Source organism: Bos taurus, chromosome 7 (genome assembly GCF_002263795.3).
Source record: "Bos taurus isolate L1 Dominette 01449 registration number 42190680 breed Hereford chromosome 7, ARS-UCD2.0, whole genome shotgun sequence".
NCBI classification, from domain to species: Eukaryota; Metazoa; Chordata; class Mammalia; order Artiodactyla; family Bovidae; genus Bos; species Bos taurus.
The window spans coordinates 19,573,789-19,600,103 of record NC_037334.1 but is presented as its reverse complement, the minus strand read 5'-3'; the positions used below and the strand labels follow the sequence as shown (position 1 = coordinate 19,600,103).

Genomic DNA, 26,315 nt, shown 5'->3' with positions numbered 1-26,315 from the left:
TTTACAGATGAGCAAAGTGAGGATCAGAATGCTTAAATCAGGAAATTCCCTAGCAGTCCAGTGGTTAAGACTCCACACTCTCACTGCAGAGTGCCTGAGTTCAATCCCTGGTAAGCCGCACAGCGCTGCCAAAAAAATAAAAAATAAAAATGTTTAAACCACTTGCCTTGGCTCACCCAGCGATTGGGGGATCTGATTCAAACCCAGCTCTGCCAGACTCCAGAACCCTTGGGTTCATTGCCACAGTTGGAATGACCACCCACACCTGGAAGGACCACCCACGTGGGCATGACCCTCCTTCCAAGGAAATGCAAAAGAAGAGCATGCCCCAAACATCCCAAGGACCCCCCCAGTCTGACCTTGAGCCCCACCAAACACAACATTGTGTTGACAGGTGGCCCTGAGGTTCCAGAGCTGTGAAAACACAGTCTCCTGGGCCCCTGCCCATTTGTTCAGCCCCATCCAGCCTTCCCACACTTGCCCTGGGCAGCTACCCTTCCCTGGTTATCACAGGCCAGCGTGAAAAATTGTTTGGAGCCCTGAAGCAATCAGGTTTAATTTAAACCTTCCCCAGGACACAAGCTCTGGCAGGAATCCACTGGTAAAATGACACCCTGGGCAATGGTCAAGGTTTTATTTCCAGTTAAATCCAGGGATGGGGAGGGGAGGAGGAGAACAAATCCCAATGGCTATCCATTTGGGATTTCATGGCATACCTCTCCTTTCCTCCTTCTGTATCCTGGAGACCTAGGAATTTTACTTGAGAGATGCAAGGAGCACAATGAAACCATCCACTTCTGTTCAACAATTATTTATTAGTGAAGCTCCACCTGATGCAAAGAGCCAACTCTTTGGAAAAGACCCTGATACTAGGAAAGATTGAGGGCAAGAGAAGAAGGCGGAAGCAGAGGATGATCTGGTTATTAGATAGCATCACTGACTCAATAGACATGAATTTGAGCAAACTCCAGGAGATTGTGGAAGACAGAGAAGCCTGGCCCATGGATCGCAAAGAGTCAGACAGGGCTTAACAACAACAATACAGTCTGACTCCAAGCTGAGTGATGCTGGATAAAAGGAAATCCAGTCCGAGGTCCTGCACTCAGAAAACCACACACAAAGAGGGGAGACAGAGCCAGATTGACACAACTTCAGTGTGGGGCCAGGGCAGGCTGGAGGAGCCAGAGACCAAGAGGTCTGAGAGACAGGGGGAAAGAAATTTCTGGAAGAGGATACAGCATGAGCAAAGGCAATAAAGAAGGAAGGTTCAAGGCGTGTTTCTGGAAGCCTGGACGAAACAGATTCCAGAAACTATGGGAAGCCCAGTCTCACCCTTAGAAGGGGGGAGTATTTGCTAAGTGGGGTGCACTGGCCTATGAAGACTTGTCTCCCCACCCCAGCCCCAGACCCCGCCCCAGGCTTCAATGGGACTCAGCCGCAGCCAGGAGCGTCTGGCCCTTCAAGGCCTCAGGGCCGGCACAGCGTGTGTGATTCCGGAAGAACATCTTGTTTTCATTGGCTACCAGCCAACGATAGAGGTCGGCCAGGTTCTGGTCACAGATCCAGGGGTTATTAGAGATGTCAAAGCCATCCTTGAGGTTCCTGGCAGCCTTCCCCAGGGAGGTCCAGAGGCCTGTGGGCACCGTGGTCAGCAAGTTGTTGGAGAGGTCCAGCATGTCCAGTTTCTGCAGACCTCGGAAGGCGCCGGCTGCCACCGAGGCCAGCCTGTTGTCATTCAGGAAGAGGTAGCGCAGTTTTGGCTGGGGTGCCAGAAGGCCCTCTCCGAGCACCTGCAGTCTATTGCCCTCCAGATGTAGCCGTTCCAAGTTCAAGGGGCCCCTCAGAAGGTCAGGGGGCAATGTCTGCAGCTGGTTATTGCTAAGGTCAAGGGTGAGCAGGTCGGTGAAATTCTCCAGGAGCCCAGGGGGCAGAGAGTGGAGCTGGTTCTCAGACAGGTCTAGATGTCGTAGGGCTTTCAGGCCGTGCAGCCATGAGGCTTCCAGAAACTTCAGCTGGTTTCCCTTCAGCACCAGGGTGCAGAGGGCAGCCGAGACCCGGAAGAAGCCAGGGAACAGCCCGGTCAGGGAATTGCGGGTCAGGTCGAGCACCTTTAGCTGGGGCACGGGCAGCAGGAACTTGGGGGAGAAGTCCTCCAGTCGGTTGCTGGAAAGGTGGAGTTCCTGGAGGTTAGGGACGCCCTGGAGGAAGTCGGCAGGCAGCTGAGTCAGGTTGAAGAACTCCACAGCCAGAAAGATGGTGTCAGCTGGGAGGCTGTGGGGGATTTGGGCAGGTGGCTGGCAGGAGATGGAGCTGCCATTGACCGAGGAGAACACCAGACAGGCTTCAGGATTTGGGGTGAGCCCCTGGGCTGAGACTACAAATAGCAGCAATAGGAAGATTCTAGAAAGATGGGAGTCCCAGCCCACCAGGCTGCAGGCAATGACAAAAAAGAGCTTAATAAGTCAAAACTAAGATATTAGATACCCAGCAAGATAAAAATACACCCAGAATCTGCCTGCTTCTTACCATCTCTACTCTCACCAACCCGGACCCTGCCACTGCTTTGCTGGGCTGGAATAATGGAGTCACTTCCTCTATTAGGTTCCACCCTCGCTCCCCCCGCCCCCCAGAGCTGCCAGAAGTAACTCCTGTTCCAGGAAGAATTATAATTCTACAAAAGCCTGAGTTTCTTAGTCTGATCCTTAAATACTACCCTTTCCTATTGCCAGTCCAACCTCAATGCGCTATTATTTGCAGTTTAACTTGCTAATTTCTTCTGCTCTCACTTGTTTTCTGGGTCATTTCTTATCTCCCTGGTTCCGTGTTTTGAAGGCAGAGCCCACAAACTTTTATTCATCCTGCAAACCGTCAGCTCCAATGCCCCCTCCTTTCCACAAAGCTTTCTTGACTCTCCCAAGCAGAAAACTGTTTCCTCTTGGGAAACAGTTGGGGCTTCTGCTCCTCATGGGCCCTCCAACAGTGATGCCCCAAGCCCAGCAGCACTAGAGACCACCTGAACACCCTTGGTTGCTACAAGCCATGGACCACTTGGGGTTCCTGTGCTGTGTGTATGTGTCAACTACAAATTGACACCTACCATCTACCACTACAAGGATTAAATCTCGTGCTGCTGCAGCTGCTGATTTTCAACACCCCCTGAAAGGAGTTCAGGGTGGAGAGCAGAAATGAGGCGCTCTGTGCTCGGGGGTGAAGGGTGAGGTGGCAGTGGGCGGGGGCGACTGGCAGGACAGGTCTTCAGGTACTTATTTTGAGAGCTAGTTTTATGAGCCCAGTCCTTGTATCTCCTTATATCTAGAAAAGCACTAAAATCCTTCCTAGTGATGAGTGCTCCCTGTGACTAGCAGAAAGCTTCTACCAGAAAAAATTAAAAAAAAAAAAAATATATATATATAGGCTTGACTGCATATACTCCCTCTATACTGACCTCCCACCCCTGCCTCTTTGGAGCAGTCTCTCAGAGCTATCTGAGGTGCTGTTTCCCAGGTTGCCGTCCTCATTTTGCCCTAAATAAAACTAACTTGCAACTCTCACATTATGCATTTTCTATGTCGACATACGGGAGTGAGTCTGTCCTTTGGAGCAGCCTGAGTGTCAGTCTGCTCCAGCCTGCAGGCCAATGTCTGGACCTGGAACAGGTGTCCGTTCTGCCCAGGACGGGTCGGGTGGGGACCTACCTCTGTTTTCGCTCTGGGTTCTGAGAGGACATGGTGGCCTCTCTCTTTTTCATCCAGGTTCCCTTGGTCTGGCAAGGTGGCCTTATACCGGCCTAAGCTCAGGGCAGGAGCAGCAACTGTAGGGAAGTCTCCACCCACATCCTATTCCTGATAGGGGCTGACCTGAGCCAGGCAGAGGTGGGGGGCGGGGTGGGGGGCGGTGGCAGGGGAGGGGTCAGGATTGCAAAATTGCTTCCTGGCAAGGGAAGGACAGGAAGGGAGGGGGCTGCCCACCCCTTTCTTGATCCTGTTTCTACCTAGTTTTTCTTTCCCCCGAGTCCTGCTTTTGGAGAGTGGGTACCGAAGGGTCTCTGGGGCTGAGTTCCCACATCTCCTAACCTAGGAATCAAGGGTCAGGTTTGCAAGGTGCCAGTCTGTCCTGGGGGATGGGGACATCTCTTTGAGCAAGAGGTACTATTTACAATAAATTTGAGCAACCTGGAAGCTCAGTGGAGAGAATAACAACAACAACAAAACACTTGTCTTAAATTCATGACATATTTTAAATAAAATCATTTTTAAAAATAGAATTCAAAAGCAAGTGATGCCAAAAGTCCCCTCAAAAACAAAACAAAAGTCCCCACAGTCTTTGAACCTGTGCTGTGTGCTAAGTTGCTTCAGTCGTGTCTGACTCTTTGCGACCCCATGGACTGTAGCCCACCAGGCTCCTCTGTCCATGGGATTTCTTGGGCAATAATACTGGAGTTGAAGGAGGAAAAGAACAGGCCAAACTGACTCCATCTTGAAAAAGAAGGAAACTCCACCTTACATTCCTAGTGAACTTTGGACTATGTGCCTGGTACCCATGGAGATCACATACCTATGGCCAATAGGCCTCCCAGACTGGTAGACACCAGATTCCATACCAAGATTTCCCTTCTTTTAGGAATTTGGGGGTGTGGGCTTGAGCACGTGCACTTAAGGTACATAAGGTTTTCACAAAGTCAGTCAGGGTCCCTGGCTAAAGAGGAAACCGTGCCTAGGACCCGCCAGTGTAGTAAACTGCATTCCACAATCCACGTGTTCTGAGTGAGTTTGTTTCCCGGAGCGTTTGGCTATAACATTTAGTGTGTTGGTGGTATAGTGGTAAGCATAGCTGCCCTCCAAGCAGTTGACCTGGGGAACTCCTCACTTTGAGGAGACAAGTCCCATTTGGGGCTATTCCGAGGCCTCACGCTCGGATCTTCTAGAGGGGAGAAGGTGCCTTGCCCTTCTGGAAAGATTCCGTTCCTCGAAGCCTGGATCTTTCACATTAGCGGGTAGTGGATGGCAGCAGGGAAGTTGAGCACTCAGGTAAGGAGGTTCCCACTCAGCAGGGTAGAAGAGGGGGTATGATCAAACCCCCTGGGAGGGAACGGGAATCACACTGACCGTGAATGTTACAAAGGAGATGATGTCTGCGTCGTCTTGAGGTAAATTATTAATAGGCGATTGCGAGAGGGATTTAGGGGAAAGAAACTTGGTCTTTGTGTGCTCATATTCTGCCCTCTCTGAGGAGGTGTCCCATCTGCTGTGAAATTCTTGACTCCCTCAGAATTGTCAGGCTAGAAGAAGGGGGATACATAAGTGAGTACTAATTGGCTTTTCAGGAGACAGCCTGGGATGTGGGATATTTAACCCATCTGTGTTTTCATCTGCACCTAATCAAGCCCACCAAGGCAGAATAGACTTTAAAAGTTAATGGAGAAACAATCCTGGACCACGTGGTGTTCTGGTTTGGCCACACAGACCAGCAGGTGAAGATCTCCCTCTGGGATTTGGCAGGTAAGGCTCTTCTCACCCCAATCAGGAAGGAGGCGGAATGGCAATTTAATTGTTTCATTGAGTGGAAATAACAGAAGTACTTAGGGTACCGAGAACTTTGTAGACGGAACAAACAGGAAAAGTAGAAGGTCCGAGAGGGTAAGCAAGATGGGGGGAAGTGAATCTAAGGCAACTGTATTGGAGTGCATGATTAAACATTTAAAGAAGGGATTTGGAGGAGACTATGGGGTGAAGGAGATCAGCCCTGGGATTTCTTTGGAAGGAATGATGCTAAAGCTGAAACTCCAGTACTTTGGCCGCCTCATGCGAAGAGACTCATTGGAAAAGATTCTGATGCTGGAAGGGATTGGGGGCAGGAGGAGAAGGGGACGACAGAGGATGAGATGGCTGGATGGCATCACTGACTCGATGGACGTGAGTCTGAGTGAACTCCAGGAGTTGGTGATGGACAGGGAGGCCTGGTGTGCTGTGATTCATGGGGTTGCAAAGAGTCGGACACGACTGAGCGACCGAACTGAACTGATGGGGTGAAGGTGACACCTAACCACCTCCACATACTCTGTGAGGTTGAATGGCCCCTATGGGAGTAGGATGGCCACCAGAGGACACCATGAACTTAAAAATAGTGGAAGCAGTCTATGCAATAGTCACAGGAGAGTCGGGACACCCGAATCAATATCCATATATTAACTCATGGCTAGGGTTAGCTCAAGACCCTCCTCCTTGGACGAGGGTCTGTATCCAGAAGGGAAAGGGAAAAATATTAATGACACAAAAATTAACTGGTGATAAAAAAGAAATTCTATAGGATTTGGATGGGGATGACCTGCCCCGCCCGCTGCCGAGTGCTCCACCAGGACTGGACACATCTTAATGCCCTACCCAGGGCCAGGTGAAGGTCCTGCTGCAGCCCCTGCTCCTCCGCCAGCTTCCCCGGAGATCGCAGCGCCGCCATTTGGCAGGCTCCGGTCCGGGTGGTAGGAGCCTCTGGTCAACGGCCCCAGGATTCCGCCTCGGCCGGACCTCCCAGGCTGTACCCGCCCATCCCGGTGAGTACAGACGAGAAGAGGGAAGGAAACACAGAAATTAGACAGAGGCTGCGTTCTGCTCAGGAACACGGGGTTAAAACCACCCCCTGCAGCTGCCCCTCACAGAGGTACAACAGCCCCCGGTCCAGGACGCAAACAGACACCACCACCAGCTTCCTGTAGCTTATTATTACCAACCATTTTGCTCTATGGATATATTAAACTGGCACAGACACACTCCACCATACTCAGGGGAGCCACACGGTATGATTAGACTAATGGAGACTATTTTTTTCAAACCTACCGCCCTACATGGGATGACATAGTCCAGCTACTAGTCTCCCGTTTCAGCACTGAAGAAAGACACAGGATCCTAACTGAGGCTAGAAAATGGCTAGGAGAAATGGCACCTGAGGGTACTGTAAACCCACAGCGGTGGGCAGAACAAGCCGCCCGGATGAGAGGCCCAACTTGGACTGTAACACAGAGGAAGGGAGGGGCCACCTGGAGAGATATGGGGCGGCTATTTTACAAGGCCTTAAGAAGGGGGCCGGAAAACCTATGAACGTGGCAAAACCCTCCAAAGTGATTCAAAGGGAAACCAAATCACCCTCTGAGTTCTACTAAAGACCGTGCGAGGCCTATAGACTTTATACACCAATAGATCCAGAGGCCACTGGGTCTCAGATGGTAATAAATGCAGGTTTGTGTCTCAAGCCTATCCCGAAAATGTCAGATGAGGGGACACCAAGTGACTTATGAATTTTTATACATCCCTGAATGCTTAGTACCTTTGTTGGGAAGAGACTTACTGTCTAAACTGGGGGCACAAGTGGCCTTTTCCCCCCACGAAAGACCCACTCTTTGAGTGGGCTCTACCACCTATTTACTCTCCCTCTCGGTAACCCCTCAAGATGAATGGAGGTTGCACCATCTCCCAGAAGGGAAACCAGATGGGCTAAACAGTCGAGAGAGAGAGAGAGAGAGAGAGAGAGAGAGAGAGAGAGAGTTGACTCCACAATTCCCTGAGGTCTAGGCAGAAGACAACCCCCTCCCCCACCCCCCCTACCCTAACCCCGCCCCGCCCCGGGCTTGCAAAACAACAAGCCCCAGTGGTAATATAACTCAAACCCGGTACAATTACATCAGCACCAGCCTTGGGCATGCCAGACCTTGCTAAGCTGTTTACATGACTGAAAAGGACAAGGTGGCTATGGGAATGTTGACCCAGACCATGGGGACATGGGACAGACTCATGGCTTATCTCTTATGCTACCGGGTGGCCGGGATGCTGACAGGCAGTTGCTGCGGTTGCCTTACTGGTCCGGGAGGCAACCAAGTTGACTTTGGGCCAAGATTTGATCGTAAAAACCCCCCATGAGGTCAACACTCTCCTGCGAGGGGACTCCCATAAATGGCTGTCGACATTCTGGATTACTCAATGCCAGGGACTGTTATGTGAGAAATCCCATGTTACTATTGAGCCTTGTCAGGCCCTAAATCCGGCCACTCTCCTTCCTGTGGGAGAAGGTGGGCCCTCACATGATTGCAAGGAAATCCTAGAAGAAGTTTATGCCAGCAGACCTGACTTGAGAGACCAGCCAATCCCAGACCCAGATTGAGTCCTGTACACCAATGGCACCAGCCTGGCGAAATAAGGGCAACGACTGTCGGGATATGCAGTAGTCACGGAAGAAACCATCGCTGAGGCTAGCTCTCTGCCGTCACACTGGTCTGCTCAACAGGCTGAACTATATGCTCGAATCCAGAATTAATTCGAAATATTTCTTAATTCCACGACTTTCCTCCTTATGTAGAATGGAATCCTGGAACTGTTCTGCTTGCTGACAGGTCAATGCTGCCCCTGGACATAAAAACCTCTAGGAATACAGTTAAAAGGCACTCTACCCTTTGACCATTTGGAAGTGTACTTTACTGAGATGAAACCCTGCTGACACTATTATTTACTGGTCATGGTATGTACCTTCTCAGGATGGGTGGAGGCCTTCACCACCCGAACTGAAAAAGTAAATGAAGTGGCTCTTTGAGAAATAAATCTGCTTTGGGAAATAATCCCCAGATTTGGGTTCCCAACCAGTATAGGATCAGACAATGGCCCTGCCTTTGTAGCCGACTTAATTCAACAGGTATGTAAAGCTCTAAATATCAAGTGGAAATTACATATAGCATCTAGGCCCCAGAGTTCCAGAATGGTGGAAAGAACCAACCGAACTCTTAAAGAGTCACTTTCAAAATGGATCACAAAGACTGACTGTTCACGGATGGATTTGCTTCTGGCAGCCTTACTCAAATTAAGAGTAACCCTGCGTTCCCACGGTTATTCTCCTTATGAAATTATCTACGGGAGGTCCCCCCCTATAGAGAGACAGGTGACGACAAACTTGGCACAGATAAGGGGAGGTGAGATTTCACACAGATGGAACTACTGGCTAAGGTAATAAATCAGGTAACTAAGTGTGTGCAAGAAAGAGTGCCGTTCCCCCTTGGGGAACAGATTCACGAGTTCGTGCCTGGTGATCAGGTGTGGGTCAAGGACTGGAAACATGACTCCTTGGCCCCACATTGGAAAGGTCCATATACTGTTGTTCTAACCACACCTACGGTAGTTAAAGGTACAGGTATCACTCCCTGGATCCGCCATACGAGGGTGAAGAGAGCATACCACACAGACCTGGAGGACGCCGAGTGGACTGTGCAAAAGGACCCGCTGATCCCCGTGAACCCAAGATCATCTTAAAGAAGAAGAGGTGAAGCTCTACAATCACCTGCTGCTACAAGGACTTGCCGGTACCATCTTGAGACTAACCATAGTTTCAGCACAAGGAGGGACCTGTGCTGTAATTAAAGTTGAATGTGGTGTATAAATTCCTGATTTATCTGGCAATATATCAGCCACCCTAGATGACATGAAAGGTCAGGTAAAAGCTATGACTGATGATAATCTTCCTTTTTGGACTTCTGTTCTATCATGGGTAAAGGGGATTGGTGGAAAACTCTCTTAACCATTGTTATAGTTGTTCTGTTGATTCTGTTATGTGGACTGTGTATTCTCCAATGTGTTGTTAACTTTGTATCACAGAGGCTGACTTCATTTACCCAAATATATACCAGGAAATCTAAAATGCAGTACATTCTTATGAGTGATACTCACACTGGAAGTTGAGAGCATCAAAAGGGGGTAATGAAGGAGGAAAGGAATAGGCTGAGCTGACTCCATCTTGAAAAAGAAGTAAAATCCATCTTATATTCATAGTGAATTTTGGACTATGTGCCTGGTAGCCATGGAGATCACATACCTATGGCCCTCCCAGACTGGTAGACAGCAGATTCCATACCAAGATTTCCCTTCGCCAGAAAGAATGTAATAATCCCGTATGTAGTCAATCAACTTTGTAATCTTTATGGCACCCATTGGTGTAGGTTACAATGAATAACCAGCTGACCCTTCTGATTATGAATCATGGCTATAACCTGATTGTATCTCCCTTTAACATTTTCCAGGCTAAGTTTAAGGAATCTGTGGATGTGGGCTTGAGCATGTACACTTAAAGTATATACGGTTTTCACAAAAGTCAGTCAGGGTCCCTAGCTAAAGAGGAAACTCTGTCTAGGACCCACCGGTGTCCTACATTCCACAATCCATGCTGTCCTTCTGAGTGAGTTTGTTTCCCGGAGCGTTTCGGTATAACAGAGTGGGTTGCCATGTCCTCCTCCAGGGGATCTTCCCAACCCAGGGATTGAACCCAGATCTCCTGCATTAGCAGGCAAATTCTTTACCACTGAGCCACTGGGGAAGCACAATGGTCTGGGAGGGACTAAACCTGGCTCTGAATTCCAGCTCCACTGTAACCACTTTGTGTTGTGAACTTGGGCAAGTGGCTTAAATTTCCCTGGCCATAGTTTCCCCACCTGTGAAGATGAACTCAGTCTCTGAGGGCCCCTTCTCTTCTTTATTTCTTCAGCTGATGCTGATGTGACATTTGCTTTGACTCTTTCTCCTTTCCTAATAAATGCATCTGGAGGCTACGAATTTCCCTTTAAGAACCGTTTTGGCTGCATCTCACAGGTTTGGCTATTCAGTGTTTTAATTCCCACTAGGTTCTAAGCACTCAGGTGTGATGTAGTACCTATTTTTTAAAAGAACTTTATTGAATTTGTTACAGCACTGCTTCTGTTTTATGGGTTTTTTTTTGGCCCCGAGGCATATGGGATCCTAGCTCTCCAACCAGGCATCGAACCCACACTCTCTGCATTGGGAGGTCAAGTCTTAACCACTGGAATGCCAGGGAGAGCTGGTGATCTATTATCTTTATCTGTATGCCTGGCCATGGCTTCTCTTCTCCAGCCCAGTCTTTAGTTCCTGTTTGGTTGTGAGGATGATGAAGTGGACATAGAGGCTGAGAGGGAAACAGGCAGGGTGGCATAGACAGGCACAGATAAAGAAGGACAGATCACCACCTACATAAATACACAGAGACAGACAGTGACAAAGTGACAGGGAAAATACATAGAACCAGAAACATGGACAGAACAAGACACAGAGCAGAGAACAACAGATATGCAGAGATGGACACACAAAAACAGGCAAAGGACCTGAACAGATGTCTTTCCAAAGAAGATATACAAATGGCCAAACAGGCACACGAAAAGGTACTCAACACCACTAATCATCAGGAGAATGCAAATCAAAACTAAAATGAGGGGCTTCCCTGGTGGCTCAGTGGTAAAGAATCTGCCTGCCCATACAGGAAACACAGATTCAATCCCTGATCCAGGAAGATCCCACATGCCATGGAGAAACTAAGCCTGTGTGCCACAACTATTGAGCCTGTGCTCTAAAGCCCAGAAGCTGAAAATACTGAGCCCACATATCTCAACTACTGAAGCCTGTGTGCCCTAGAGCCTGCGCTCTGCAACAAAGAGAAGCTACTGTGAGGAGAAGTCCACGATGCACTCCAAGTAGAGAGTAGCCCCCACTTGGCACAACTAGAGAAAAGCCTGTGCAGCAGTGAAGGCCCAGCACAGTCCAAAACATATAAATTATAAAATACTAATAATTTAAAGAAACCCACAAGATGTCACCCACGCCTGTTAGAATGACTTCATAAAAAAGACTAGAGATAACAAGTGTTGGTGAGGATGCAGATAAAGGGGAACCCTTGTATGCCGCTGGTGGGAATGTAAATTGATGTAGCCACTAGGGAAAATAGTATAGTGGTTCCTCCAAAGAATTAAAAATAGAGCTGCCATATGATCTGGCAATCTCACTTCTGGGTATGTGTCCAAAGGAAATGAAATCAGTATCTTGGAACAGATATCTGACCTCCCATATTCATTACAGAGTTCATCACAATAGCCAAGACAGGGAGACAACCTTAGTGTCCATCCGCAGATGCGAGGATAAAGACGTGGTGCATATATATGATGGAGTATGACTCAGTCACTATAAACAGGCCAGTCCTGCCAACTGGGACAACATGGATGAAACTTGAGGGCGTTATGCCAAGTAAAGTAAAAGTGTTAGTCGCTCAGTTGTGTCCAACTCTTTGTGACCCCATGGACTGTAGCCCACCAAGTTCCTTCGTCCATGGGATTTTCCAGGCAAGAATGCTGGAGTGAGTAGCCATTCACTTCTCCAGGGGATCTTCCCGATTCAGGGATCAAACTCAGGTCTCCCGCATTTCAGGCAGATTCTTTACCATCTCAGGCAGAAAAAGACAAATGCTGAATGATCTCAGTTATGTAAAATAACCACATTCATTGAACCCCAAGTGTAGAATGGTGGTTGTCAGGGGCTGGTGGAGAGGTGAAGGAAAGGGAGAGATGTTAGTCGAAGGGTAGAGAATTCCAGCTATGAGATGCATACGTTCCAGGAATGTAATGTACTGCATGGTAGTGAGTTAACAAGACTGCACTGTTACACTTGAGTCCCCCCCCCCCCCATTTAGTCTTTTTTATAGTCTTTATTGAATTTGTTACACTATTGCTTTTATTATTTATATTTTGGTTTTTTGGCTGAGAGGCATGTGGGATCTTAGCTTCCCACCAGGGATGGAACTTGCTCCCACTGCATTGGAAGGCAGAGTCTTAACCACTGGACCACCAGGGAAGTCCCTGTACTGTATACTTGAAAGATGCTAAGAATATATCTTAAATGTTCTTACTACACACACACACACAAAGTTACTATGTGAGGTAAAGGATGTGTCAACCTTATTGTGATAATCATCTTAACAATGCATATAAAATATATCAAATCATCAAGATACTCACTGGAAACCTATACAATATTATATGTCAAATATATTTCAATCAAGCTGAAAACACAGGTTCATAAGGAGCCGCTAAGATACTGTCTTGCTGTTGTGTGTGTCTTTGTTTAAATCAGTCTTCCCATGAAAAGGGAGGATGGTGGGGTTCAGGGGTATGTCTGTCCTGTTTATGACTCTGTCCCCAGAGCCCAGCATACAATAGGTGCTTAATCGACTCAGGCTGGAAGGAAGAGCTGTGAACTGTAGCGATGTAATGCTAAAGCAATTTCTTAAAATGAAATCAGATCATGTCCCCTGTTTAAAAGTCTCTGATGGCTCCCTGTCCCACTTAAAATTCAGAAGGCTGGAGGGAGGGGGGAGTGGGGAGGGAGGGTTTAATGGGGACAGAGTTTCAATTTGGGAAGACGGATAAATCCTGGAGATGGATGGTTGACTGAACAACAATGTGAATGTGCTTAATGCCACTGAACAGAACACTTAAAAATGGTTCAAGTGGCAAATTTGATTGTATATGTTATTTACCACAGTTTAAAAAAATTTAGGGACTTCCTTGGTGGTTAAGACCCCTTCTTCCAATGCAGGTGCATGGATTCAATCCCTGGTTAGGGAACTAAGATCCCACATGCTTCCTGTGCAGCCAAAAAATAAAAATAATAATAATACATTTTTTAAAAGGGAGCTAACATTAAAAGTCCATGGGGTCTCGAGGAGTCGGACACGACTGAGCAACTTCACTTTTCACTTTCATGCATTAGAGAAGGAAATGGCAACCCACTCCAGTGTTCTTGCCTGGAGACTCCCAGGGACAGGGAAGCCTGGTGGGCTGCCGTCTATGGGGTCACACAGAGTCGGATACGACTGAAGTGACTTAGCAGCAGCAGCAACATTAAAAATTAATTGCACTCTTCACTAGCAAGGCCCTGCCTGCCTGAGGCCCTGTGCCTCACCCTTCTCACCTCCAGCTGCTCCCCTTTTATCCAGGCTGCTGCACCCACACGAATTGCCTCCACCCTCTTCCAAGCTTGTTCCTACCACAGGGCCTTTGCACTGGCTGTTCCCTCTGCAAGGAACACTCTCTCTGCACATGTTCTCATAGGTGCTCCTTCTAGCCCATCGCATCTCAGATCCTCCAGAAGCCCCGCCCCCCCAACACATTATCTGATTTTTCCTTTATTACCTGCAACTGTGGTCAGTGGCTCAGTCATATCTGACTCTTTGCGACCCCATGGACTGTCACCTGCCAGGCTCCTCTGTCCATGGGATTCTCCAGGCAAGAATATTAGAGTGGGTTGTCATGCCCTCCTCCAGGGGATCTTCCCCACCCAGGGACTGAACCCACGACTCTTGCATTATAGGTGGATTCTTTACCCGTTGAGCCACTTGGGAAGCCCCTTCCTTCATTACATCTATCACTAATTTAAATCAAGTCCTAATTCGTGTGTGTGTGTGTGTGTGTGTGTGTGTGTGTGTGTGTGTGGCCGGTCTCCCCCACTAGGTTGTGAACTCCACGAGGACAGGGGTCTTGGTTTCCACAGTGTCCAGCACACAGTAGGTGCATAGTAAATATTTGCTTTAGGACTAGTCAGAAACTGTAGCCTGTACAGATGGAGACGGGGACCCCCGCAAACTCTCTAGATTCCCATATCCACCTCCTCAGAATTCTGTCTGTGGCTGTGACCCAGCCATGAGTCTCAGGATGCTCCCATCTGGTCCCAGGCCCCGCCCCTGTCAAAGCCCCGCCCCCAGGAGACAGAGCAGACCCAGAGCCTTGGGGCCGGTGGTTGTAAACAGTTTTATTGATGGGGGGCAGGTGGGGGAGGCAAACTCCAGAGAGGGTCCAGGACTCAGCTGGCCACTCAGCTGGCATGCATGGTCAGCTGGAGGTCAAGGGGGAGGTCACAGAGGACGGGTGGCATGGGACCCTCTGACCACCCTGGGGCTGTATTTACAGGGGGGCCCCCCCGCCTTAGCCGTCCCCCAGACCGCCCGAGCCCTTAGACAGCTGCCAATGTGACATCTGGACAGGCCTCCCGAGCCCCCGCCTAAAACCCCTGCCGCACCTCCCCTCGAACTCCTAACCGGCACATCGGAGGCCCCCGGCCCTCTGGAAGCCCCGGCGTCGGCTCAGCCAACGCCCAGGCCGCTGGGACCTCCGCGCTCACACACAGACACGCACACTGCGCGTGGCCGTCGCCACACACACGCAGCAGCAGCCTGCAGGCACACACGCACGCCTCCCTCCCCTGCCTGGCCCCCTGCACACGGACACGGCATGCACACACACACACACACCCACACACGCCAGGGGCCGGGTGGAGGAGGGCGCCTTTGGGTGGTTGGGTTGCGGGGGGAGCTTGGGTCTGCAGGTGCGCTCCTCGCCCCATTCCCACCACCTCCAAGCGCCACCCCCCGCCCCTCGGCCGCCACCCCGAGAACGGAGTTGTGCAATTGGTTTAGAAAACTGCAAAAGAAACGCAAATTGGAAAACAAACCAAAATCCACTCGCAGAAGGTCAACCTCAAATCCGTAGCACATTCCGCCCGCCCCGTCTGCCCGCCGCAGACCGCCTCAGTGTCCTGCGGCTCTGGGGGCGCGTCGGGGTGGGGGGGAGGCCGAGCTCCTTGTGCTTCCCTGCGGCGGAGGGGAGCCCCCCCCCCGCGCGGCCGGGCTGGGGGTCTGAGCACCCACTTGGGAGCTGGCCCCGGGCTCTCGCTCCTGGTTCCCGTGGCTGGCACCGCCGAGGCGCGGGGCCGCGGCCTAGGGCACGGGGGGCGCAGTCCTGTCGGGGCCTCCGTAGGAGAGCAGGTGGGCCAAGTCCGTGACCGGCCGGGCGTGGCGGCCGCGGGGCCGGGCCTCGCCGCTGTTGATCGTGTGCGTGCGGCGCAGCGCGGCGGCCGGTGGGGCGTGCGCGCCTGGTCTCCGGAGACTGCCTGTGGGCGGCGGGCTCCAGGGCCGCGGGAAGCCGTCGGTGGACGAGCTGGGGTCCGAGGGGCCCGTGGGCGCCGACACCACCCGCCGGCGGTCCGGGCTGGCGTGGGGGGTAAGCGGGAAGTCGCCGTGGGAGGCGCGGCCCGGGCGCGCGGTGAAGAGGCGGGCGTCGGGGGCCGCCGGCTCGCCCGGCGCGGGGGGCGGCTCAGGGGCGCGGCCGGGGGCCAGCAGCAGGAGCGAGGACGAGGCGGAGGCCGTGAGCAGCGCCGGGCCGTGTTCCCAGGCGCGGGGGCCCAGGGTGTGCGGGTGCGGGGTGGGCAAGCGCTTCTGGGGCAGCGGCGTCTGCTCGGGCGTGGGCAGCAGCCCAGAGTCCAGGTCGTGGGGTCCGCCCTGCAGCAGCGTAGCCTTGGTCCAGCCGTTCTGCATCAGGGGCGCCAGCAGAGCCTCCGGGGGACCCCCGGGCCCGCCGCCGCCGCCCCCGGCCCGGCCTCCGGGGCCGCCCGCCCGGCGCTCGCCCAGGCGGCTGACACTCAGCACGGCCTCGCCGCCCCCGTGTGCCAGGATGGCTTCCTTGTCCTTGCGGCGGGCCAGTTCGCGCCGCTCGCGGAGCCCCACGTACCAGCCCACGCTGAAGCCGGACACCACGGCGCCCACCACGAAGGCCGCCACCGACGACGTCACCAGCAGGTTCACCGACACCAGCCCAGCGCGCTCCTCCGAGAGGCTGGCGCGCAGGAGTCCTGGCAGGGAGGGCGGCGTGAGAAGGGCTGGCCGGGGACCGTCCCCTGCACACCACCTGCGACCTCCAGCCGGTCTGTCCACCTCTCTGCTCAGGGGCGTCTCTCTGACCCTTTCAAAGCCCATTTGCCCATCCGTCTGTCCCCTGGCATCTGTCTTCCTAAAATCTGTCTGTCCACCTGCCTTTCTCTTGGCCTCTCTCTGCCCTCCCTCCCGTCCCCGTCTGTCTGTCCTTTTCCCACTACCCTACCTGGAACTGGGGCCCCCTGTCCTTCCCAAGCCCTGAGGGACGTCAGTGTATCCCATCCATCCAGGTGTGAGAACCCTGGAGGACCAGGACTTAGAGTCCCCAGGCCTCCTCCCCTCTCCCCTCTTACCTGTGCAGTCCCCTAAGCCTGAAGTGCTGGTCCCAGACACATCCTGCTCAAAGGTGGCTCTGATGGGGGGAGGGAGCAGAGAGGCACCGTCAGCGGAAACCCCTGGCACAGAGCTGTGGTTGGTGGGGGTGGGGGACTCCCGATCATCAGGTGACTCAGTCACCCTCCCCACACCTCCCACTTCCCCAGTACCTGGTGCCAGGGCTCAGGAAGACACAGGAGCCATCCGGGGCCCACCCGCAGTAGGGGTCCTGACTACCAATGCAGTTCCTAGGGCAGACAAGGGACCCGGCAGGCAGATCAACCAGGGTTTCTGCAGAGGCACCTCTTACCGTCAGCTCTGGGAGTTCCCAAGACACATCTTAACAGTGGGGGCTATTCCTTCCCCATTTTACAGATGAGAGAACTGAGGCTCAGGAACGTTTACTTTTGTCCAAGGGACAGAGCCGGGTTTGGAGCCCAGATTTTGGATCTGTGCTATGGCATCACTGCTACCATGATGGCAGGCACGGGGCCAGGGTGCTGCATGCGGAGGGCTCACTCTGAGTCCAAGAGTGTGCCAGTATTTTGCAAACACCTGTTCCCTGGTCCCCAGCTTCTGCTTCTCTTAGAAATGTCTGTCAGATCCCATCCTACTCTGCCCACAGATCTCTGGGGCTCCCACCTCACTCTGGGGGTGGGGGAAAGAACCCAAGTCCTCCTGAGGCTCACAGACCCTGCCCAACCTTCCCTGTCTTCTCCCTTCCCATCACTCATTCTGCTCCAGCCATAGAGGGCTTCTCACTGTTCCACCAACACACCCAGCATTCCTGCCCCAGGACCTTTGCACATGCTATGCCCTCTGTCCATCATTCAGAGAGTCAGAATGCTGTTGGAGCCTGCACTTGAACTTGACTCTCCCCCTCTTTCCACGCTCACCTCCCTTCACTTCCCTTGCCCACACCTGGCCGGGGGCAGGGGGCACTCACTTCATGCATCCTGAGTATTGCTGGCAGCGCGCCACGGGCACTCGGACCACACAGCGGGGGAAGGCTGCCAGCAGGCCGCCTGAGGCCGCATCCAGCTCCAGGCTCAGCAGCCGCTGCCCTGTCTCGCCATCTCCAGACCGTCCACACCTGGGGATGAGCAGACTGGTAAGACTCAAGGGGAACGCCCTGTCTCCCTGCCCGCTGGCCCTGCCTCTTGGCCTCTGCCAGGCCTCACCTGTCAGGCCGGTAGGTCTCAAATTCCTCCAGGAAGACACTGGGTCCCGTGGTACCCGAGGCACTGGCGTTGGGCCAGACAAGGAACTTGAGGACCGTGCCTGCCTCAGACCCGAGGAAGATAACAGTCTGGTTGCCCCAGGGGCCGGCGCCCACGTCCACAGCCACTCGTGTCAGCTGGTGCCTTGGGGCCAGGGTGGAGCAGAAGTAAGGCTGCCGCCCAGCCCTGTGGTCCCCTGTGTGCACTCAGAGACACCACCCATGCTGGGCAAGGTGGGCATGGGCGTGGCTCCAAGGGTGCACATCACAGAGAGAAACAGACCCCCAAAGCCAGCTCCTCCCTGGGCTCTCCTGTCTTCATCTCCCCATCTGCCTCCATCTCTGTGTCTCCCTCCATCTCTGCCTTCCTCTCGTGTCATGTCGGAAGTTGCCCCTGTGCTCCCTTCTCACTCACCACCCTGGCCTGGGCTCTTGTCCCCACCCAGGCCTGGCCACCAGTACCCCAGCCAAGTGTAGGAACTGACCGCATCAGAGTCCGAACGATCCAGGGTGCGTGGCCCAGGGAGGGCACGGCCTCGTCCATCAGGGGGTGTGTCTTGACAAAGTTGAGGATCTCGTCTGGGAAGGCGCTCGAGGCATTGTACTGCATGCCAGGAGCTGCGCAGCACCCGGGCCTGGGTGGGGGCGAGGGGTTGGTCAGGGCAGACCTGGAGGCCCCCACTGAGGGGCTCTGATTCACTAGGGTGCCCCTGCTCCAAGGGCCTCAGTTTTCTCCACCTGCATAATGGCTACAGCTGACCTCTGTGCTGTGCTGTGCTTAGTTGCTCACTCTTGTCCACCTCTTTGTGACCCCACAGACTTCTGCCCACCAAGCTCCTCTGTCCATGGGGATTCTCCAGGAAGGAATACTGGAGTGGGTTGCCATGCCCTCCTCCAGGGGATCTTCCCAACCAGGGATCAAACCCAGGTCTCCTGCATTGCAGGTGGATTCTTTACCGTCTAAGCCACCAGGGAAGCCCAAGAATACTGGAGTGGGTAGCCTATCCTATCTCCAGGGGATCTCCTTGACCCACGAATTGAACCAGGGTCTCCTGTATTGCAGGCAGATTCTTTACCAGGTGAGCTACCAAGGAAGCCCACAGCTGACCTCGGCAACAGCTAAACAAGTGCCTGGGAGTCCCAGCCCTCAGTTCAGGGTCAGGATCCTACCCGGGTACCCACTGCAGGATGGAGGGGCCTCTCACCGGGGCCGCGGCACCTGATCCTCTGGCACGGGTGTCCAGATGGACTCAGGGGACTTCTGCTCACGGAAGCGGCCCTCAAACACGGCAGCCACCTGTGTCATGTCAAAGGCGCAGACAGCTGAGCCGGGGATGCTGTAGGTGGAGGCAGATGAAAGGAAGTGGTGAGCCTGGTGGGGTGGGGAACTGCCCTGGGCAAGTGTGTGGAGGAGTGTTTGTCCTCTGGAGCAGTCAGACCTTCACTTTCCCGGGCCAGAGTTGCTGCCCACCCATCCAATCCAGTCATTCCACCATCTGAGCAGCAGATTCTCAGACTGGATCACAGCTCAGTTTCTCCATGGCCACCCATGTCCAGGTGCCCCTTTCACTTGCCTGGATGTCCAGTTTCCCAGATGCCACTCTTGCTCCCTTTTAACCCATTCCCGAGAGAGTTTTCCAGAAATGCAAGTCTGACTTGTTCCTCTTCTGCTCCTTACCCTCCCATAGTCCCCTAGTACCCTCAGGATAAAATTCAGGCTCCTCCCCACAGCCTGCCACCTCCCTGCTTCATATCCCCCACTTTCCATCTCACTCGATCACTCTAGCCATACAGGCCGCCTCCCTATGGTTTAAACATTTCAAGCTCATTGGAGCCTCAGGGCCTTTGCACGTGCTGTTCCTTTAACTTGGAATGCTCTTCCCTTTCTCTCCATCTCATACCCATTGATGCCTCTTCTAGGACACCCTCCCTGACCCTTCCTCCAAAGGCAGAAAATAAAGACATGCCTGCATCTGCCAAGTTTTGGCCAGAGGGCCTTGGAGGGTCAGTGTTTGGCTTGGTCCCCCCTGGCCTGGGACAGAGGCCTCCTGGGAGCCCTGTTTTACCCAGCACAGGACCCCTGGGAATATGTGGTGAGTGATCGTGAGAACTCTCCACCTGCACCCACTGACCTGTTGCTGGGCGTGGAGAAAACAGCAAGGACCACAGGCCGGCCCCCCAGGCTGACCACGCCTGTGACAGCCTGCAGCACGTTGAAGTAGAAGTGAGAGTCCCCCGGCACAGAGCAGTTGAGCCTCGCCTTCAGGAATGATGTCCACTGCTTCTCCAGCACGCGAGGAGAGCCGCCCATGTCATTCTTGCAGACTCGGGCCACACGCGACACCACCACCTGGCACATCAGTGGGAAGACAGGGGCCTGAGCCCCATGTTCTGCCAGGCCCACCTGCAGGTTGCAATGCCCACCACCCAGGATGGGATGGAGGAGGCTAGTTCTGGCTGTCTGTGAGTTCCTGGCCAGTCACCCTAGCCCCCTGGGCACCAGATTCCCCGGCGGAAATGTGGGGATGGTGATGATCACAGCCACCAAGACAACTGTAATCATCAGTGCCTCCACTGATGGATCCCCCACTAGGTGCCAGGCACTTATCCTCATCGTGTCTCACGTTCATCCCAAAGCTCTATAGAGGAGGGTCTATGATCCCCGTGGTACAGAGGGGAAACTGAGGCACAGAGAAAGGGAAGTGACTGAAGCCCAAGGCCACACTAGTAGTAAGTGGCAGTCTGTGCACTTAACTGTCTGCATGGATTGAGAGATGGGATAGATGGATAGGTGGTGCAATGGAGGTGAATGGATGGATGGGTTAATGGATGGATAGAGGGGTGAATTTGAAGGGGACAGTGATGGACAATGAAGATAATGAAGAAGGAGATAATTGGTGGATGAAGGGGTGTGTGGATGGATGGATGGGTGTATGTAGATATGTATGTATAGATAAATGGATGGATGGATGGGTGGACAGATGAATGAGTATGTGGATGGATGGATAGGCAGATGAAGGAGATATGATAGATCATTATCATGGTATATCCATGGGTGGATAGAAGGTTGAATGGAATGGATGAGCAGGTTATGAGGAGAAGTTGGAGGCTAGATAACTGGATATATAGAGGGGTGGGCAGGTAAATGGAGAGATGGATGGTAATGGATGAGTTGATCAGTAGGAGGCCAGATCAACGGATGGTTGGTATATGAATGAATGGACAGGTAGATGGATGGATGGATGAAGAAGCCAATGAATGGGAGGTGGATGGATGGATTTACAGGTACACAGAAGGTAGATGAGTGGATGGATGGATGGTGGAGAATGGTTGAGGCAGGGGTGGGTGGATGGATAGATGGATAAATGGTTTGATGGACGTGTGGGTAGGCTGAAGATGGGTAAATGAGAGGGTGGCTGAGTGGCCAGATATATGGGCTGTGGTTGAAGAGTGGATAAATGGTTGGTATATGGGTGGATGGACAGACAAACAATAACAGGACTGGGACTGGAACCACGGGTGTATCAGACTTCAGACCTGGGACCCTCACCAGGGCTACTCCAGAAATGTCTTCAAGTCTCAGGGGCCTGGTCCTGGCTAGTGTGGAGGGCCCTGAGGGCCGGAGGGCCCCTCTCACCCTGGGTGGAGTTCCATGGACCCACCTCTGCTCTCCACTTCCGATGACTGGAGCCTCTCGACTACATGCCCCACTGCATGGGCCTCTCTAGGAGGGGAAATAGGACCTTACCTTCTCCAGGTAGTTAAACTCCATTGCGATCTCCCGGAAGAAGAAATAGATGTGGCTGCCCCACTCCACCGCGTGGACAAAGTATGGCTCTGTAGGAGAGAGAGGTCAAAACCCAGTTCGTGATGGGAGAAAGAGAGTTTCTGGAGCTGGGAACACAGTAGCCTGGGTGGCTGCTTTTACAGTGAAGTGGGGGGGAGAACATCAGCTGATTACCCAGGCAAAATAAAAGAAAACTCAAAGTTTGGGATTTTTTTTGTGTGTGTGGGGGAGAGTGGGTGTCAAAATCCTAAAATCATTGTGTCTACTTTCCACAAACAGCAACGTCTACTATTTTGTCATCCTCCTGTGTTGAGCTGAGCTCCTGCTGAACCCCTCGTACTGTTCCATTTCAGGTTGCTAAGCCACTCATTTCCAGCAAGTTCTACTTTATACCAAAGTTAAACCTCTCCTCTAACTAGATCGTCAAAGAGGCCAGTAGGTTCCAAAGAGGAGATGGGAGTTCCCTGCCTATCTCCTCTGGGACTTTATTTTGGTGGGGGAATTTGTGAGCTCTGCCAGGTCTGTCCCTGTCGCCCCACCTTTGAACCACTTGGAGTCGTGTTTCACCGTGCGCAGAGTGGGCCGGTCCCCGAGACTGCGGTAGATGACGGCATCGATGGCGAGGAAGTCGGTAACGGTGGCTGTGAAGAGCATCCCTTCTGGGTGGGTGTGAATCGGGGGGACAGGTAAGAGATTAGATTGTAGACTTCAGAGGTTGGGGGGTGTCAAAACCTGATCTTCAAGACTGAGCCCTGGGACTTCCCTGCTGGTCCAGTGGCTAAGACTCCATGCTCTCAAAGCAGGGGGCCCAGGTTCAATCCTTGTTCAGGGAACTAGATCCCACACACAACAACTAAGAGTTCGCAGGCCACAACTAAGACCAATGCAGCCAAATAAATAAATAAAATATCTAAGAAAAAAACAGACTGAGCCCTGAGCTTAAGTGAGGCCTAAGTCCCAGGCTGAGCCCCAACTGTGCTGGGACCCAGACTTCAGCTGATCCTCAACTCCCCAGCTGATCCCCAACCTCAGCTGAGTTCTTCCTGCCTTGAGAGTCTGTCTGTTTCATAGCTGGAGAGATGGTCTCCCTGCTGTTGCTGCTGCTAAGTCGCTTCAGTCGTGTCCGACTCTGTGCGACCCCGTAGGCGGCAGCCCACCAGGCTCCCCCGTCCCTGGGATTCTCTAGGCAAGAACACTGGAGTGGGTTGCCATTTCCTTCTCCAATGCATGAAAGTGAAAAGTGAAAGTGAAGTCACTCAGTCGTGTCTGACTCTTAGCGACCCCATGGACTGCAGCCTACTGGGCTCTTCCATCCATGGGATTTTCCCAGCCACCTTCTAAATGACCAAACTCCAAGAATGGAAAATTCCACGCCTTGCTCAGGGCTGAGGCCCCTTCAAATGGTCAGGGTTGGGGGCACTCACCAGAGAAGAGGGCAACGTTGGCGTGTTTGGGGTCATATGGGCAGCGGGCCATGCCGCTGATGTTGTCCCGGAGGGGCTGCAGTGTGTCCATCTGCGGGGGTGGGGGGGAATAGGGTCTGAGTGACAGCTCCTGGCTGTACCTAGCAGCCCCTGGCTCCCCCAGCAACCCCCTCCGAGGGGAATCCTGATGCCACCTTGGATGCTGTGTGACTTTGTCAGTCACTCAACCTCTCTGGGGCTGAGTTTTGTTGTTGTTTAGTGGCTTAGTCGTGTCCGACTCTTTTGTGACCTCACCAAGCTCCTGTGTCCATGGGATTTCCCAGGCAAGAATACTGGAGTGGGTTGCCATTTCCTTCTCCAGGGGATCTTCCAGGGATGGAACCTGCGCCTCCTGCATTAGCAAGTGGATTTTTAACCGCTGAGCCACCAGGGAAATCCAGGGCTCAATTTACTGATCAGAAATTGGGTCTAGGAGTCGATCCTAGTCAATCCGATAACGGGCCTGTAGCCTAAGTAGCCTCAGCCTGTAGAGGCCGCCTTTGGAAGCCTCTTATGGAATTCCGGGTGATAGAGGGGAGGACAGTTCATCCAGTAAGGCTTCCTGTAGGAGGTGATGTGGCCTGGGGAAACGGCACGACCAGCAGAGGGCCCATGACCAAAGGGGCGCCGATGTTAAACCTGGGCGGGCAGGGCTTCGAAGGGCGGTGACTCACGCTGTAGTTGGCACACACGGGGTTGAAGGCATTGGAACCACACACGAAGAGAGTGGATTCGTCCCGAAGTAGAAGCACCTTTACAAAATTTCGACACTCGCCCTGGAATGGGGTGGGAAGAGAAAAGCCGGGGTGGGCGTGATCACGGGTGTGGGCGGGGCCACGACTGTAGGACGCGATGGGGCGTGGTGAAGGGCGGGGCCAGGGTAGAGGCGGGGCCCGATAGGGAGGGGTCAGGTTGTGGGCATGACCAAAGCAGGGGGCTGAACTAGGAGAAGACTGGGGGCGTGGCCATGGCTAAGGGGCACAGACAAGAAAATAGGGCACTTGAAGGCGTGAGCTATGGCAAGGCCACTAGGGGAGTGGCCACTACTGAGGACCACCTTGAGGGCATGGCTAGGCTCTGGGAGTACCCATGGCAACAGGGGCCTGGCTTGGAATGAAAGCAGAGAAGGATTTGCCCTGTGAGATGGCCAGGACGGATTGGGGCGTTACCAGGGCTGATGCGGGCATGGCCAGGGCTCACTTACCTCCTGCTTGCCCTTCATCCGACACACGTTGATGTCGCTGGGGTTGGAGCGCCAGGTCAGCTTCTGAGAACACAGGGGGCTGGTGAGGGGAGCGGGGTCCCTGACGGACCCAGGAACCCTGCTAGGCAGACCTGAATCCACTGTGCTCCCCAGCGCAGTGTCCGGGCTCCCTAGTGGTAGCGCCAACAGCTGCCCCCTCCCCTCTCGCCTGCGCCCCTTCCTCACCCGCTGGTACCGCATTTCCGTTGATGTGGGGGGCTCCAGCTCCACCCGGTACAGGTTGTCCCTAGAGAAGGGGTGTAGTTAGTGAGATCGGGGGCCTCCCCCTACACATTCTATCCTCCCGGCAGCAGACGTGGTGTCCAACACATACCACACAGGGGCGTGCCAACACCTCTGCCACGCGCAGCTCCAACACTGAGCGTGCCTTCAGGCGCCTGAGCATGCCCTTACACGCCTCGTTGTGCCCTAAAATGAACGACGGGTTCTAGCACAGCCCACATGCCTTACTATGCCACCTCACACAACCCATAGCCTAGGGACCTACAGTTAACACGATGCACTGTCCAATGACTTTACATCCGATGTCCCCCCCACCCATCACCCCTCAGTCTCCCCAGGCTCTCACTTCTCCTCCACATGCAGCAGGGACTGCCCTGATCAAGGTCACTGGCCATTGTTAAGTCCAGCGGTCACTTCCCTGCTCTCTTCTCCCTTTCCACAGTGTCTCTCCCCACCAGTCCACTCGCCTTCTGAGAACACCACCCTCATTGGGTGCCTGGACCTGGCACCCACCTGCCTTCCCACCTCTCTGGGCCCTCCTCTTCCCCTGGTGGGCCCACGCCTGGGTCCTCTGGCCTCTTCCTTCCCCTAGCCATACTCCTCTGGGCAGCCTTGTCCACGCTCAGGGCGGAACTGTGTCTCTGTGCAGATGACACACACAGTCCTGTCTCCAGCCAGGGCCTCCCCTGAGTTCCAGATTTAGGGCCCGGCTAACCCTCAAGGTCTCCACAAGGGAGGGCTCACAGGTTTCTCACACTCGACACGTCCTCGCTGAGCCCGACCATCCCCCAAACCTGTTCCCCCCCCCTCCACCCCGACCACCCTCTCGGGTCAGGTGTTGTCTCGGCTGAGACAACAGTGTGGGAGGGACTCATCCCCGCTTCGCCTTCCCTCCCCATACCTTCACCTCTGCCTTCAATACGTATGGAGCGTTCACCCACTTCTCACACCCTCTACGGTCACCACTCTCGTTCAGCCCCCGTTACTGGACTGCCCAGGTGTAGGGGCTCCCGCCCTCACCGACACAGCCTGTCTTCCCCGCAGCAGCCACCGGAGAGCGGGTGTGAGCACCCGAGGGTCCACATTCTCCCCCACAGTCGGCTCTTCTCACAGCAGCCACTAGAGGGCACCTGTGAGCACCTGGGTCAGGCCCCGCCCCTTCTCTGCACAGCCCTCTTGGGTCCCATCTCCCTTGGGGTAAAAGCCTGAGTCCTCCCTGCAGCCCACAAGGCCCTGAACGACCTGCCCTGTCCTCTCCCTGCCCTCCCCTCCTCTCTCTCTCCCCCTGCTCCAGACATTTGCGCCTCTTCACTGTCCCTTCACCATACGAGACACAGTCCTGCCCCAGGACCTTTGCATAGGCTACATTCTCTGCTCTGACGTCTCTCTCCCTCAGATTTCCTCACAGCTGGCTCCTCATCCTTCAGGTCTCAACTCAAATGTCATCTTCTCAAAGAAGCCCTTGATGCCACTTCA

The 26,315-nt window shown here is 53.5% G+C and overlaps 2 protein-coding genes across 5 annotated transcripts in view; both read right to left on the bottom strand.

The window, feature by feature from the left end:
* Positions 1–797: 797 nt before the first annotated feature.
* On the bottom strand, positions 798–3,756 carry LRG1 (leucine rich alpha-2-glycoprotein 1). The gene is made up of 2 exons (NM_001046177.2): positions 3,696–3,756; positions 798–2,430 (listed from the first exon to the last, which is right to left on the bottom strand). Exons 1-2 carry the CDS (start codon positions 3,725–3,727, stop codon positions 1,422–1,424), a joined length of 1,041 nt encoding a protein of 346 aa, NP_001039642.1. The 5' UTR covers positions 3,728–3,756; the 3' UTR covers positions 798–1,421.
* Positions 3,757–14,592: 10,836 nt separating this feature from the next.
* SEMA6B (semaphorin 6B) overlaps positions 14,593–26,315 on the bottom strand; it is a 30,623-nt gene continuing 18,900 nt past the window's right edge. For 3 of the 4 annotated variants that reach the window (XM_024995002.2, XM_024995000.2, XM_024995001.2), the window contains exons 4-17: positions 24,783–24,843; positions 24,558–24,620; positions 24,028–24,129; positions 23,315–23,405; positions 22,430–22,549; positions 21,852–21,940; positions 20,236–20,453; positions 19,309–19,440; positions 18,589–18,738; positions 18,066–18,248; positions 17,831–17,977; positions 17,055–17,132; positions 16,863–16,921; positions 14,593–16,487 (exon numbers count right to left, since the gene is read on the bottom strand). In XM_024995002.2, the coding sequence (XP_024850770.1) occupies positions 15,577–16,487; positions 16,863–16,921; positions 17,055–17,132; positions 17,831–17,977; positions 18,066–18,248; positions 18,589–18,738; positions 19,309–19,440; positions 20,236–20,453; positions 21,852–21,940; positions 22,430–22,549; positions 23,315–23,405; positions 24,028–24,129; positions 24,558–24,620; positions 24,783–24,843 (2,404 nt within the window). In that variant the 3' untranslated portion in view covers positions 14,593–15,576. Of the gene's footprint in view, positions 16,488–16,862; positions 16,922–17,054; positions 17,133–17,830; positions 17,978–18,065; positions 18,249–18,588; positions 18,739–19,308; positions 19,441–20,235; positions 20,454–21,851; positions 21,941–22,429; positions 22,550–23,314; positions 23,406–24,027; positions 24,130–24,557; positions 24,621–24,782; positions 24,844–24,930; positions 25,026–26,315 lie in introns of all 4 variants that reach the window. The other variant, XM_024995003.2, reaches the window with a different exon arrangement.